At 40.0% G+C, this 15254-nt stretch overlaps 1 protein-coding gene across 2 annotated transcripts in view; it reads left to right on the forward strand.

The window, feature by feature from the left end:
* Positions 1 to 560: 560 nt before the first annotated feature.
* CDKAL1 (CDK5 regulatory subunit associated protein 1 like 1) overlaps positions 561 to 15254 on the forward strand; it is a 648187-nt gene continuing 633493 nt past the window's right edge. The window contains exons 1-4 of one of the 2 annotated variants that reach the window (XM_059940691.1): positions 561 to 615; positions 1451 to 1494; positions 13558 to 13732; positions 14992 to 15104. In XM_059940691.1, coding sequence (XP_059796674.1) covers positions 563 to 615; positions 1451 to 1494; positions 13558 to 13732; positions 14992 to 15104 — 385 coding nt within the window. In that variant the 5' untranslated portion in view covers positions 561 to 562. Of the gene's footprint in view, positions 616 to 1450; positions 1495 to 13557; positions 13733 to 14991; positions 15105 to 15254 lie in introns of those variants that run through there. The other variant, XM_059940692.1, reaches the window with a different exon arrangement.

The raw sequence follows: 15254 nt of genomic DNA on the forward strand, positions 1-15254 counted from the left end.
TCTTCTAAGCATTAAAACAAACAAACAAACAAACAAAAAACACCAAAAACCTTGCTTGGTGTTAAATTATCTATATTAAGTTCAATCCAACTGTTCTTTTTTTACCCTTCTCCATTTTCTTTAATACGACCTATTTTCACAAAAGGTCGAGGAAGCTGGTAAAATGTAATGAAAAGAGCAGATTCTCTGGGAGTCCGGCAGAGTTGGGTTTAGCACAGAGGACTGTCACTGCTACCAGAATCACTTTGGGCACGTAATTAAACTCCCAGTTTCCTCTTTTGTAAAATAAGTATAATAATAAATAAGTGGGGAGATAATGTTTATGGAAAGCTCTGAACACAGTACCCGACACGTAGTAAGAGCTCAGGAGAAGTTAGCTATTAAACGATTCTAAGAACTCGAGGTCTTGAAGGTCTTATCTTCGTTCTGGCAACCAAGAGAATCGTTAAATGAAATCATTACTAAACCAAGTTGAACCTGAACGCGCACTTCCAGCGATGATGTAATTTGATCTCTCCGGGCCACCGTCTGCGAGCATGCGTAAATAAACGTGGCGGGACGTATGTGTCATGGCGAGCTCCATCTAAAGTCGCTGCAGTTTCCGGAGAGTGGCGTGTAGGTTCTCTTACTTTTGGCTGCTGGCTTGTTATTTCCCGACTGCTGGATAAGGGTGGCGGGTGGATCAGTGAGGGGCAGGGTTTGGTCAGAGTTCCTTTTACGGCGGAGCCTTGTTTCCCCAGTTTTAGTCTTTCTCGGGAGGTTTGCTGGTTTGTTTCGCAGTTAAAAGGGAACTTACCAGCTGGGCTGGGGGAATTGGGAGGCAGGTAGCGCTGCCAGAAGTGAGGACGGGTCTTTGGCCTTAGGTGCTGCAGGGCTGTAAGGAGTATTTAAGGGACCTCGTTGCTTATTGACAAATCTAACTTCATTCGTTTTCCCACTTTCTGCGTTAGTGAGTTTGTGGGATGGGACAAGGCTTTCACAGTTACCTAGCTTTCACAGAGCTGTATCTCAGAAATTTAAACTGAAGTTGGTCTGAAGATTAGGTGTCTTGATTTTTCACTTTTCCTTCTTGTTTACTGATAAAACCTGTTTCTGAATCTCGGGACGACACGTGTCTTTCGTGTGTCAGGTGATGTGGATACTTACTTCATTGCCATATTTCTGTTTTGTAGTTATCGGTATTACTTGAATCACGCAGACGTGTTGTAGTGCTGGATAGTATTTATTAACTACGGCCAGACGCTGGATCTCAGTCATAGCAAATGTGGCATGTTAACACATCTGTCCTAATCAGACAGAAATTGGGAGTAGTATGGAACATCATTAACCCTGCTGTATAAAGTAGCCTTTTATGGAGTTTAATCCCTTTTAGGTAGTTTTAAAGAGCCCTTACTGTGGTTTTGTGTAGTTGTTGCGAGCTTGCTTTTTCTAATCACTTTTTATTTTCCAGACTCATCGTTCAAGAAGATTTGAGACTAATTGCGAATAATCAAGGTACTCATTTATTTTAAGCCTTTTATGTTGGAGTGACGTGTTACATATTATAACGTGCAGAAAGGTAGCCTAATTTTAATTTCTTAGTGATTTTGCCACCATCATTATCTGGAAACGCCAAGATCTCCCTATTACTAAATCCAAGAAACGTTTTCATTCATTTTACTTAACTTTGCATTACCTGCATTGAGCAGCACTGACCATGTCCACCTCTTTCACATGCTCGCTTCCTTTTCCTTTTGTGACCCACTGATTTTCTTCTTCTCTAGTGGCTTTTTCTTGATCTCCATTATAGGCTGGTTCTCTTCTGTGTGGCAGGTAAATATGGAGTTTCTTAAGGCTTGGTCCTGTCCTCTTTCCAATTAGAAGAAATTCTGTTCTCTTTCTCTGGGTGAGCTAATGCACATCCTCATCAACATTGTTGTTCTCTTTTTTATTCTAGCCATCCTAGTGTGTGTGAAGTGGTGTCTCATTGTGGTTTTGATTTGCATTTTCTTTTTTTTTTTTAATATTTATTTATTTATTTATTTATGGCTGTGTTGGGTCTTCGTTTCTGTTCGAGGGCTTTCTCTAGTTGCGACAAGTGGGGGCCACTCTTCATTGCGGTGTGCGGGCCTCTCACTATCGCGGCCTCTCTTGTTGCGGAGCACAGGCTCCAGACGCGCAGGCTCAGTAATTGTGGCTCACTGGCCTAGTTGCTCCGCGGCATGTGGGATCTTCCCAGACCAGGGCTCAAACCCGCGTCCCCTGCATTGGCAGGCAGATTCTCAACCACTGCGCCACTAGAGAAGCCTGATTTGCATTTTCTTGATAGCTAATGATGTTGACATCTCATCATGTTATTGGTCGTTTGTATATCTTCTTTGGAGAAATGTCTGTTCAAATCCTTTGCTCATATTTTTCGTTGGGTTATTTGTCTTTCTGTTGTTGAGTTGTACGTGTTCTGTATGTATTCTGATACCACACCTTTAGCAGACATTTGATTTGCAAATATTTTCTCCAATTGTATGAGCTCTCTTTTCACTTTCTTGATAGTGTCCTTTGAAGCATGAAAGTCTTAAATATGGAAGTCTTAAATGTAAGTGCAGTCTTTTTTCTTTTGTTGCTTATTCTTTTGGTGTCATAACTAAGAAACCAGTGCTTATTCTAATGTCATGAACATTTACACCTATCTTATCTTCTAAGAGTTTTATAGCATTAGTTCTTAAATTTAGGTCTGCAGTCAATTTGAGTTAATTTTTGTATGTGATGTGAAGTAGGAATCCAGCTTCATTCTTTGCATGTGGCTATCCAGTTGTCCCAGCACCATTTGTTGAAAACACTACTCTTTTCCTCATTGAATTTTCTTGGCACCCTTGTTGAAAATCAGCTGACCAGGTAATATATTTTTGACAAGCATTCTAGATGATTTTTATGTAACAATAATTCTAGGACAGTGATTCTCAAACTTTAGTGTACATCAAAATCACCTGGAGGGCTTGTTAAAGATTGCTGAGCTTTACTCAGAGTATCTGATTCAGGAGATTTTGAGTGGGACCCCAGACTTTTCATTTCTAACAAGTTCCCCAGTGACCCCAATTGTGCTGGTGTGGGAACCACACTGTGAAAACTACTGGTGTAGGACTTTGCTTCACAACTGTGGCAACACATATGAGAATTACTGGAAAGTTTTAAAAAATATTGATGTCCAGGCTCCGTTCTAGCGATTGATTCAACTAGCCCAGGGCTCAGTTGTCGGTAATTGTCCATAGCTCCTCAGGTGACTATAATGAACACTCAAGCCTGAACCTTTGCTGTAGGAGAACAGTGGTTCTCAATCAGAGGTGTATAGTGGAATCACCTGGGCAGGTTTTACCTTCCCATCCTTAAATTCCACTCTGGAGAATGGGGCCTGGGTATTTGCTATTATAAAAGGTCTCCTAATAAATCACCTCTGTAAGTAACCAGTACTCTATATTATTCTCTCTTCATCATTTTCAATATCTCCTTTTTTCACTTACTGTTTTTATTTCCTTTATTAAACTTGATTTCCTCTGCCTTTGAGAAAAAACTTTATACGATCCTGTTGTTCCATTTAACTACTATCTTGCTTTCCTTTTATTCTCAAACTTTCATTGTTATTCACTTATTTAATAATTTCTGAAGGCTAACAATTCCATTTACCAGTTCGTTGGCAGTAAGAACGTGACCTAATTAATAGTGATGAGTGAGTTTGTTCAGGTGCTTATTATATGCAGCCAGGTTTAGGAACCTCTGCATTATATATTTGTCTCTTTTGTGTCCTTAGAGTGAATTTCTGGAAATGGAATTGCTCAGCAAAAGGATATAAGTTTTAAAGTTTGATATGTATTGCCAGATTGCCCTTCAGAAAGGGTATGTCAATTTTACCATGCTTTCAGCCAGCAGTTGGGTTTTTGTCAGTCTTTGTTATCAGTGGGGTAGATGGAAAATAACTCCTTTTTTAAACACATGCCCTCAGTGTGTTTGAGCATTCTTTCCTATGCTTAATGGCTATTTGCATTTCTTAAGTGTGTTGCCTTTTTTGGCTTTGCCCATTTTTTTCTGGAATGTTTTTCTTTCTTAGGGTTGCCTTAGACTCTTGCATTAGTTGTGCTTTGCCAATGAAGCAGAGCCATGTGGGGAGAGCTTGGTGTTGAGAGAGGGCCTAGGTTCTAATTTTAGCTCTATCAGTGGACAAATCTTTTAGCCCCTCTGGACTTCAGTTTTGTAAAATAAGAGGCTTAGCAGTGTTCCTTGCTTCCCTAACTCTGATATTGTATGTCTACTGCAGTAGACCCCTCTCAGCTCTCTTCTTCCATACTGTTTCCCTTCAGTGGATCCATAAGCAATTGTGTATGGGATGTAAATATTGTGTAATTAAAAAAAGTGAATATATGTCATTCAATTTATAATCCTTCAGTAGTTCTTTAGTAACATTGAAAGGCACTACCTGGTCTTAGCCTTTCTCACTTAACTTTGTTATTTCATAGAGTCATAGTTCATAGAAGAAACCGTAGGGGTTGGGTATTTATTTCACCTTCTCACCTACTGTAAGAATTTCCTCCTACGTTATAGAAAGACTAGCTAAATTCAGCTTAAGCAAGTGTTTATTTATCCATTCATTCAACAGGTATTCTGCGCCTGCTGTGGGCTAGGCATTGTTACAGGTGTTGTAGATATAGTGGTGAAAAAGAGATGACACCCTTGTTCTTATGGAGCTTACACTGTAGTGAGAAAGACAGATGCAGTTATATATATGGAGTCAGGTAGGTAAGTGTTATGAAGAAAAATGAAGCGTAAAGTGGGTTAGAGGCCGGTGAGAATGTGGGGGATGCCTAATCAGTGTGTGCTTATTTTAGATAGGGTGATTAGGAAAAGGCCTCTCCAAGGTGTCATTTGAGTAGAGAAGTAGGCATCAAGGCATACGAATATCTGGGGATGATATTCAAGGCAGAGGAAGAGCAAGTGTGAAGGCCCTGAGTCAGAAGCTAGTTTGGCCTGCTCAGAGAATGTCTGAAAGATTATTACAGTTGGGGCAGAGTGGGAGGTAGCAGAGGGGGCATATTTTGTTAGACTGGGTAGTGTACAGTAGAAAGTATTTATTGAGAAGCTGCAGTGTGCTAGACAGTTCTAGGCACCACCTGGGATAAAGCAGTGAACAAAGCACCCAAAATCCTTTACCTCTCCCCGCCCCCCCCCCCATCCCCCCAAGAGTATATATCCTAGTAGAAAGAGATAGTAACAAAATAATGAAGATATTTTCATGGAGGAAGAAATTTTCCTGTACCTTTCTAGGTTCTTCTGGCTGGTCTAAGAATTAAACTGACAGATTAACAGGAGGCAAATAAAACGAAAGTTTAATAACATGTATACATGGGAGAGACCCAGGCAAACAGTAACTCGCCCAAGTGGTTGAAACCCTTGCCTTAAACCCTTTTGTCTTCAGCTAAAGACAAAAGAGGATCTTGGGGGTAGTGGTTTGGGACCTCAGAGGGGAGGAAGGCAATTGCCATGCCATGGAAAAGCAAATGTTTGGTAACAGAGAGGAATTTTAACAGACTTTGCTAGGTTCCTCCCTGTCTGCACACGTAGTTCATACTCTAGTTATCTGTGGTGATTACTCCTTTCCTGGAACAGATGCTCTGTTTACATTCTTTTAGGCATTTACGGGGAAGGTCAGAGTTTCTTCCTGAATCTTTTGGTCCTTGATTGTTTTCAGCTCAAAATAATCGGCGTGGCAAGCAGACATTTTGGGGTGGCAAGTTTGCTCCCCTGTAATATCTAAGCAGGTGGTGAAGTGCTGTGGTAAGGAAACAAGGTGGGGAAGGCGGATAGGAGTTGTGTGTACCTGGTGAGGTGGGAGTTGCTCAGGAAGGCCTCACTGGTGACATTTGAACAAAGTCCCAAAGGGCTTGAAGGCATTCCAGGCAAGACGAAGACCTTGCAATCAGTGTGTGCCTGGTGGGTGTGAACTAGCCAGGATGCCCGTGTGGCCGAGTGGAGTGAGAGGGGAGAGTGGTAGGCAGTGGGGTCACAGAGGTAACAGGAAGCTGATTATGTCCTTGTAGAACTTTGTAGCAGTTTTTACTCTGGGGCTTTTTACTCTGAGATGGAATACCAAGGGAAGGTTTTGATCAGAAGCCTGAGAAGAATTTAGGTTTTAAAGGGATCCCTGGCTTACGTGCTGCAAGTGTCCTTCGGGAATTAAGGGTAGAAGCAGGGTGACTATTACAGTCATCCAGGCAAGAGTTAATGTTGGTTTGGACCAAGAATGTAACAGTGGGTATGGTCAGAAATAGATTCTGAACATATTTGGAAGGTCAAGCCAGCAGGCTTTTGTTGGTGGATTGGATTTAGGGTGAAGGAAAGAGAGGAGTCAGGGATGGTTCCAGGATTTTTGGCCTGAGTGGGTGGAAGGTTGGGGTTGCCTTTAAGTGAGACGGGGAAAGTTGCGCGAGCATCTGGTGTGATGTTGTTGGTTGCAGGTGGGGTGAGGTGGAGAGAGGATCAAGAGTTTTGTTTTTGACCTTTTAATTTTGAAATAACTATTAGACATTCAAGCAGGGGTGTTGAATAGGCAGTTGGACATCTGAGCCTGAAGTTCAGGGGAGGACTGGGGCTGGTTATATAAGCATACAGTTGGTATTTCAAGGCCTCGGGACTGGATGAGATCACCTAGGGTGTGTCTGTAACTAGAGAAGAGAAGTCCTGTGGGCATTCCACGTTGAGAAGTTGGAGAGATGAGGAGGAACCAGCAAAGGAGACTTGGGGAGTGGTTGACATGGTAGGAGGAGAACTCAGAGTGTGGGATTCCAGAAGCCAGTGAAGAAGATAGCTTTAGGAGGGAACGCGTGGACAATAGTGTCAGATGCTGCAGACCGGGTCAGGCGAGATGGCTGAGAATTGACCGCTGTGTACACTGTTGTGAGTCACTGAAATCAGGACAGCAGTTTTGGTGGAGTGGTCGGGGTGAAAGCCCGGTTTAGTAGAGAATGGGAGGGGGAAATTGGAGACAGTTCTTGCAAGGAGTTTTCTTTTAAAGGATAGAAATGTGGTGGAGATAGTAGGTAGAGGAAGTGGGGCCCGGATGAGGTTTTTGTTTTTCAAATGGGAGAAATAACAGTATGTTTATACCCGGATAGTAGTGATTTAGTAAAGAGACAATTAGTGATGATGCAAGAAGAGGAAGCATGGCTGGAATTCTGTGCTCGAGCAGGTCAGAGTAGAGGGATTGTTCTAAGGTGGGTGGGCAGTTCATTCACTGTAACGGATTGATATGTGGGCAAAGACCCATTTCACGGTAAGAGAATGAAGTCATCCATCTGTACAGAATGTGGGAGGGGATCTGAAGGTCGGCTTCATTCAGGCCTTCTGTTTTCAGTACCGTCTGCAGCCTCATGAAGAGGAGATCTGTGAGAAATTAATTTTCAGAAAACTCCAAAGATCAGCGAGTTTAAGTTTCTTTACCGCAGCTCTTCCCAGTCCTTGCTCTACTAATGCATACTGGGAACCTGTAAGAGGCAGACTTTCCCAAATTTATTTGACCACAGAACTATTTCTTCACTGATAGTTAACAAATAGAACGAATTTGGGAAAGACTAACCTAGTTCATTTCACCTTACCTATAGTTTGCTGAGTCGGCCAGGGCTCTCGTTTGCAAGAACAGAAACCCCAACTCCAATGAATTTAAGCCACAGAGGGAATTTATTAGCTCACGTGACTGGGCAGAGCAGGGCTGCATCTGGCTGCAGGCGTTGGTTGGACCCAGTTGCTCAAATAATGTCAGTGTTGCTCATTATCTCTCCAGCTCTTAGACGGCTTTCCTGCCTTGGGTAGGTTTCTGCTTTGTGACAGGCAAGATGGCCCCCAGTATCCTCAAGTTGACAGCCTCCTAACTTAGCCACTTCAGTGAAAGAGAAGCCAGCTCTCCTGTTAGCCCCGGCATAGAAGTTCTCGTGATGATTCTGACTGGCTCGCCTTGTCATGTCCAAACCTGAAACAATCATTGTGGCCCAGAGGATGAATTACTCTGGCAGGCATGGGTCTCATGTGCCATGGCTGCATCTGGGGAAGGAGGAGGCCTGTGACTGACAGTCCTACCCTGACCACGTGGTATGTGTGTTCACTATAATTTAAACAGTTCTTGATTGATTGCCATCTGGGTTATTTCTGATCTTTTGTTCTTCTGAGCAATGTAAAGCTAGCTGAGATTTGAACACAGATTTGTCTGATTTACAGGGCGTAGTTTGTCATACTTGTAAAGAGTGCATTACAGCCAAGGGCACAAAATGAGCCTGGCTGGAAATACTCTGTTAATGGAAAGATGGGAATCTGACAAATGAAGAGAAGGAATATTCATCAGAAAGGCTCGAGACCAGTGGAGAGTGTAGGACCCTTAATGCTGGTTTAGGCGACCTGGATGAAAAGTGGTCATTCCGGGTAATTAAGTAGGCCGTAGAGTCTCGCACAGCACGTGGGCTCAGGCTCATCTGCCATGGAGTCTTTGAGCTGCTTTGGGTAAGTTAGCTTCTCTGTGTTTTAGATTACTCTTCATTTTTTTTTTTATTTGGCTGTGCCATGCGGCTTATGGGATTTTAGTTCCCCGACCAGGGATGGAACCCAGGTCCTTGGCAGTGAGAGTGCAGAGTCCTAACCATTGGACAGCCAGGGAATTCCCTAGATTACTCTTTAAAGTGAGTATAACACCACCCCCTACCTCCTGGAGTTGTTGTGAATGGTTAATGAGGTGGTGCTGTGACGCATTTGCTTCCTGTCTGGACACAGTGTTAGCGGAGGTCTGCCAGCAAGTGTCCTCAAGGATCAGTAGATCTCATTTTCCTGTGCTTCGCTTTATTGTGCTTCGCAGATGTTGCCTTTTTTTGTTTGTTTGTTTTTGTTTTTGCACATTGAAGCTTTGTGGCAACACGGCATCCAGCATGTCTGTTGGTGCCATTTTCCCAACAGCATTTACTCTGTGTCTCTGTGCCACATTTTGGTAATTCTCGCAGTATTTCAAACTCTTTCATCATTGTTATATTTGTTATGGTGATCTGTAATCATTTATCTTTGTTACTGTTGTAGTTGTTTTGGGACGCCTTGAACTACCCCTGTATGAGATAGCGAACTTAATTGGTAAATGTGTGCTCCTACTTACACCAACTGGCCCTTCCCCCGTCTCTCCCCCTTTCCTCGTGCGTCCCTATTCCCTGAGACACACCGATACTGAAATTAGGCCAGTTAATAACCCGGCAGTGGCTTCTAAGTGTCCAAGTGAAAGGAAGAATTGCATGTCTCTCAGTTTAAATAAACTAGAAGTGATTAAGCTTAATGAGGAAGCCGAGATAGACTGAAAGCTAGGCTTCTTGTGCCAGTTAGCCAAATTGTGAATGTAAAGGAAGAGTTCTTGAAGGATATTAAAACAGATCCTCCAGTGAACACATGGATGATAAAAAAGCAAAACAGCCTTATTGCTAATATGGAGAAAGTTTGAGTGGTGTGGATAGATGATCAAACCAGCCTCAACGTTCCCTTAAGCCAAAGCCTAATCTTGAGCAAGGCCCTATAACTCTGTTCAATTCGGTGCAGGCTGATAGAGGTGAGGAAGCTACAGAAGAAAAGTTTGAAGCTAGCAGAGGTTGGTTCATGAGGTTTAAGGGAAGAAGCCGTCTCCATACGTAAAAGTGCAAGGTGAAGAAGCAAGTGCTGATGTAGAAGCTGCAGCAAGTTACCCAGAAGGTCCAGAAGATCTAGCTGAGATCATTACAGTGGCTCAGTGCCTGGTTTCAAAACTTCAAAGGAGAGACTGACTCTCTTGTCGGGGCTAATACAGCTGATAATGATAAGTTGAAGCCAGTGCTCATTTACCATTCCGGAAATCCTAGGGCCCTTAAGAACTATGCTAAATCTTCCCTGCCTGTGCTCTGTAAACGGAACAACAAAGCCTGGATGACAGCACACCTGTTTATGCCATGGTTTACTGAATATTTTAAGCCCACTATTGAGACCTACTGCCTAGAAAAAACATTCCTTTGAAAATATTACTGCTCATTGACAGTACACCTGGTCACCCAAGAGCTCTGATGGAGATATACAAGGAGATTAATGTTTTTCATGCTGCTAACACAGCATCCATTCCGCAGCCCATGGGTCAAGTAGTACTTTTGACTTTCAAGTGTTATTATTGAAGAAATATATTTTTATAAGGCTAAGCTGCTATAGATAGTGATTCCTCTGATGGATCTGGGCAAAGTAAATTGAAAACCTTTTGGAAAGGATTCACCATTCTAGGTGCCATTGAAGACATTCCTGATTCGTAGGAGGAGGTCAACATTTCAACATTAACAGGAGTTTGGAACAAGTCAATTCCAACTTTCATGGATGACTTTGAGGGGTTCAAGGTTTCGTGGAGGAGATAACTGCGGATGTGGTGGAATTAGCAAGAGAACTAGAATTAGAAGTGGAGTCTGAAAATGTGACTGAATTGCTGCAATCTCATGGTAAAACTTGGATGGATGAGGAGTTGCTTCTTATGGATAAGCAAGGAAAGTGATCTCTTGAGATGGAATCTATTCCCAGTGAAGGTGCTGTGAAGATTGTTGAAATGACAACAAAGGATTTAGAATATTACGTAAACTTAGTTGATAAAGCAATGGCAGGGTTTGAGAGAATCGACTTTAATTTCAAAAGAAGCTCTACTGTGGGTAAAATGCTGTCAAACAGCATTGCATGCTTATAGAGAAACTGTTCATGAAAGGAAGAGTCAATTGATGAGGCAAACGTCACTGTTGTCTTATTTTAAGAAATTCCCACGGCCACCCCCCTTCAGCACCCACCACCCTGACCAGTCAGCAGCCATCGGCATGGAGGCAAAACCCTCCACCCCCAAAAAGGTTATAATTCTCTGAAGGCTCAGATGGTGGTTAACCTTTTTTTTAGCAACAAACTATTTTAAAATTAAGGCATATGCATAGTTTTTTTAGATATAATGCTATTTCACACTTAATAGACTACAGTATAGTGTAAACATAACTTTTATGTACACTGGAAAATCAAAAAATTCATGTGACTCCCTTTATTATGACATTCGCTTTATTGCGGTGGTCTGGAGCTGAACCTGCAGTTATCTTTGAGTTATGCCTGCACGTTTCATTTTTCAGGTAGCTTTTCTTCTTAAGTATTTTATTTTAACATAATTGTAGATTTACTTAGTTATAAAAATTATGTGGAGATGCTGTACACTTCACCCAAGTCTCCCCCAAAGGTAACATCTTGCAAAACTGTAATATGTACAGTATCACAACCTGGATATCGACATGATGTGGTCAGGATGCAGAACATTTCCGTCACCACAAGGATCGCGCACACTGACCTTTATAGTCACATTCACTTTCCTCCCGCTCCATCCTCTCCTTAATCACTGGCAACCACTATTTTGTCTTCCATTTCCATTATTTTGTTATTTCAATCTCAAGTATGTTATATAAATGTAGTCATACAGTAGGTAACCTTTTGCAATTGGCTCTATTCGCTGAACATAATTCTCTGGAGATTCATCCAGGTTGTTACATGTGTCAATAGTTCATTCCTTTCTGTTGCTGAGTAGTATTCCATGGTATTGGATGTGCCTCAGTTTACTTAACCATTCAACCGTTGAAGGGCATCTGGGTTGTTTTCAGGTTTTAGCTCTTACAAAGAAAGCTGCTGTAAATATTTATTTTAGGTTTTTGTGTGACTGTCTTAATATTTCTCCTGGATAAACACCTAGAAGTACAGTTGCTGGGTTGCATTGTAGTTGCATGATTAGTTTAAGAAAATGCCAGATTGTTTTCCAGAGCAGCTGTACCATTTTATATTCCCACCAGGATTGTATGAGTGATCCAGTTTCTCTACATCCTTGCCAGCATTTAGTGTTGTCACTGTTTTTTATGTTAGTGATAGCTATGTAGTGATATCTCATTGTGGTTTTAGTTTATATTTCTCTGATGGCTAGTAATGTTGAATCTCTTTTCATGTGCTTATTTTTCCCTCTGGATATCCTCTTAGGTGAAATATCTCTTTGTCTTTTGTCTATTTTCTAACTGAATTTTTTTCTTTTCTTTTTCCTTTCTTTTTTTTACTATTCTGTTTTGAGTTCTAGATACTAGTCCTTTGTCAGATATGTAGTTTGCAAATATTTTTTTCTCAGTCTACAGCTTGACGTCTCATCTCTCAAAAGGGTCTTTTGCAGAGTAAAAGTCTTTAATTTTGGTGATGTCTGGGCTTGTTAATTTCTCTTTTTATGGATGGTGCTTTTGGTGTCAAGTCTAAAAACAATTCACTTAGTTCTAGATCCAGAAGACTTTCTCTTAGGATTTTTTTCTAAAAGTTTATAGTTTTGTTTTACATTTTAGTCCAGGATCTATTTGAATTAAGTTTTGTGTAAGGTGTGAGACTTAGGTGGTTGTTCATTTATTTGTCTATAAATGTCCAGTTGCTCGAGCAGAAATTATTGAAAAGGCTATCTTTCCTCCACTGAATTGTGTTTTGCAGTTTTGTGTTTTTTCGGTGTTTGTGTGGGGTGGAATGGTTATTGTCTAAAAGTTTTCTGTCTTGTTAGGCTGCCACTTTTCTGGTTCTTTGGCAACAGAACAGGCTTTTGTTTTGTTGAGGGCTTTTATTGTCTGTACCTGTTGGCATTTCTGGGTTGCTGGCTTCTTCAGCTCCAAGTCTGGGATATAGGAGGCAAAACAAAACCCAAGTAGCTCACCATGGTGGTGTTCCTTGGGTTGCAAGGTCCCTAGCCGGTCTGCCTTCTCTCCATCTTTCAAAATGTTCTTATGTTTATTTTACATATACGTCTGGAGTTCTAGTTGTACTTAGTGGGAGGGATAGGGAAAATATGTTTATTTCATCTTCCTGGAAGCAGTGTCCACATTTTCTTTTCTTAATTATAAAAATTTTGAACATTCAGGAAAGTAGAATTGGATAATAAACACCAACATGTCTATTTCCTAGATTTAAGAGTTGTAAATGTTTCCCCATGTCCTAATCTATTTTTTATTGTTTTAAAATAAATTATAGACATAATATTTACCTCCACATATTCAGTATGCATCTCTAAAAAATAAGATTTTAAACATAAAGACAGTACTTTATATCTAATGATTTATTGCAATATCCAAATACTGTCTAATACCCAGTTCATATTCTGATTTCCCTAATTGTTCCCAAAATGTCTTACAGTTGTTTGGACAAAGTAAGACCTGATCAAGAACATGAAGTGTGTTCATATTATCTTTTAAGTCTCCTTTAATCTTGAACAGTTCCTTTCCTGCTTTTTTTCTCCATGACACTGATTTGTTGAAGAAATAGTTCCAGTTGAACCCTGGAATGTCCCACTATCAATAAGATTTATCTGGTGTTTCTTTTACTGTATCTCCTGTATTTTCTGAAAACTTGAAGTTAAAATCTAAAGGCTTTATTAGATTCAAGTTTGGCGAGACTGTTTCACGGGTAATGTTATGTTAAACAGATTTTCTGAGGGACTCATACGCTTGAATCATTTATAACTTTTTTATGTGATAGAGAAGATGCCTTCTGCAACCTGTGATACATTCCTGGATGACATAGAAGATATTGTGTCACAAGAAGATTCAAAGCCCCAAGATAGGCATTTTGCGAGAAAGCACGTTATTCCAAAGGTGCGAAGGCGAAATACCCAAAAATATTTACAAGACGAAAACAGTCCACCAAGTGATAGGTAAGCTTTTCTTTTCTTTGAAATTATATTCCGTATCATACCAGGGGAGAGGCTGGCACTACTGTATATGATATACATAATGTCTCTTTTAAAAAAACCTTTGAAATTTTGAGAGGAAATATGTAGTGGTTTTTTTGTTTGTTTTGTTTTTAATTTGAATGGTTTTAAATTTAGCAAAGTCATTGACTAAAGAAGAAAAAGATGTCAAATTGCATGTTTCTTAAAGGCAGGGCCTAGGGCAGTATTTGGCACAAAGATAGCTGCCCCCTTGCACCCTCCCCTGGCTGGATTTCTTTGCTGTTACAGTAGTTGGTGTGTAATTGTTACTCCCACATTAAAAATTTTATTGGAATTTGTGATTCTTATGAGATAGTGGTGGTTCGGGCATTTGGTTTTTCTTAGCAAATTTACAAATACTTGTGGATCATCTAAAGGCATTGGGCACAAATTATTGTGCTGTTTACACTGTTATATTAGGTCTCTAGTGAAATTCTAATACAACGTAGCCAGAAAGGAATATGCAGTTATATAGTTTTAATATGCTTATATTTGTTTACCTAGTAAATTGTTGAGAGTTTTAATACACTTGATTATTTTGTTTGGAACAGATTCATAAGATGTATGAATTTAAAATTTGCTTATATTTTAATGAATGAAGTTTATTAAGTTTGTCCTAAACATGTCATTAAGGTAATGTCTATTTAATTATTAATTATCAGGGCAATCCAAGTTGAAAGTCCTTTTATTTCCTTTGTAAAAATATTACATTTTTTAGAACTCTATTTTTATATACGGAATGCTTTGAATAGTGCTGTAGGGTGACAGATTTTCATTTTGATTCAGTTATTTATATCTGTAAGTTATAAACTAAAGATTGTAACTAGTATATAGTAGTCTTTAGGTGTATTTAACTTTATTTGCCATTGCTGCTAGAACCATTTTCTGTGCTATTGTTGTTTGTTTGTACCTTTCCAGGAGTTGAACTTAGTGGTAGTATTTAGTAGTACTGAATGTAAAATACAACTCAGAGAAAAGATATTTTTTTTATAGTCTTAACTTAGAATTCTGTGCTGTTATTTTATCTTGTATTTAGATTTTTGGTGTAACAGCAGATTATGTATTAAGTTGGTGCATTTAATGAATAGCCTGTGAATGGATTGCAGTGAGTGAGTATTTTTGCATAATGGGCCCAGAAATTACCTAGTGCTTTTTATTTAAAAAATCCCTTAATGAGACTTCTTTTTTTAATTCATTAACAGCACTATTCCAGGCATACAGAAAATTTGGATACGAACTTGGGGCTGTTCTCATAATAATTCAGATGGAGAATATATGGCTGGACAACTGGCTGCTTATGGATATAAAATTACAGGTAATGAGATCTGTAATGTATTTTATTGATTAAATTTTTCAGAGCTAAGATTTTTAGAGATATCTATTCTAACTTCAGCAACTAAAGGACATTTTAGCATAACTTGATGATTTTAAGGGAAAAACAAAATGATACCTAATATATGTTGTC

The sequence above is a fragment of the Balaenoptera ricei genome, chromosome 11, assembly GCF_028023285.1.
Source record: "Balaenoptera ricei isolate mBalRic1 chromosome 11, mBalRic1.hap2, whole genome shotgun sequence".
NCBI classification, from domain to species: domain Eukaryota; kingdom Metazoa; phylum Chordata; class Mammalia; order Artiodactyla; family Balaenopteridae; genus Balaenoptera; species Balaenoptera ricei.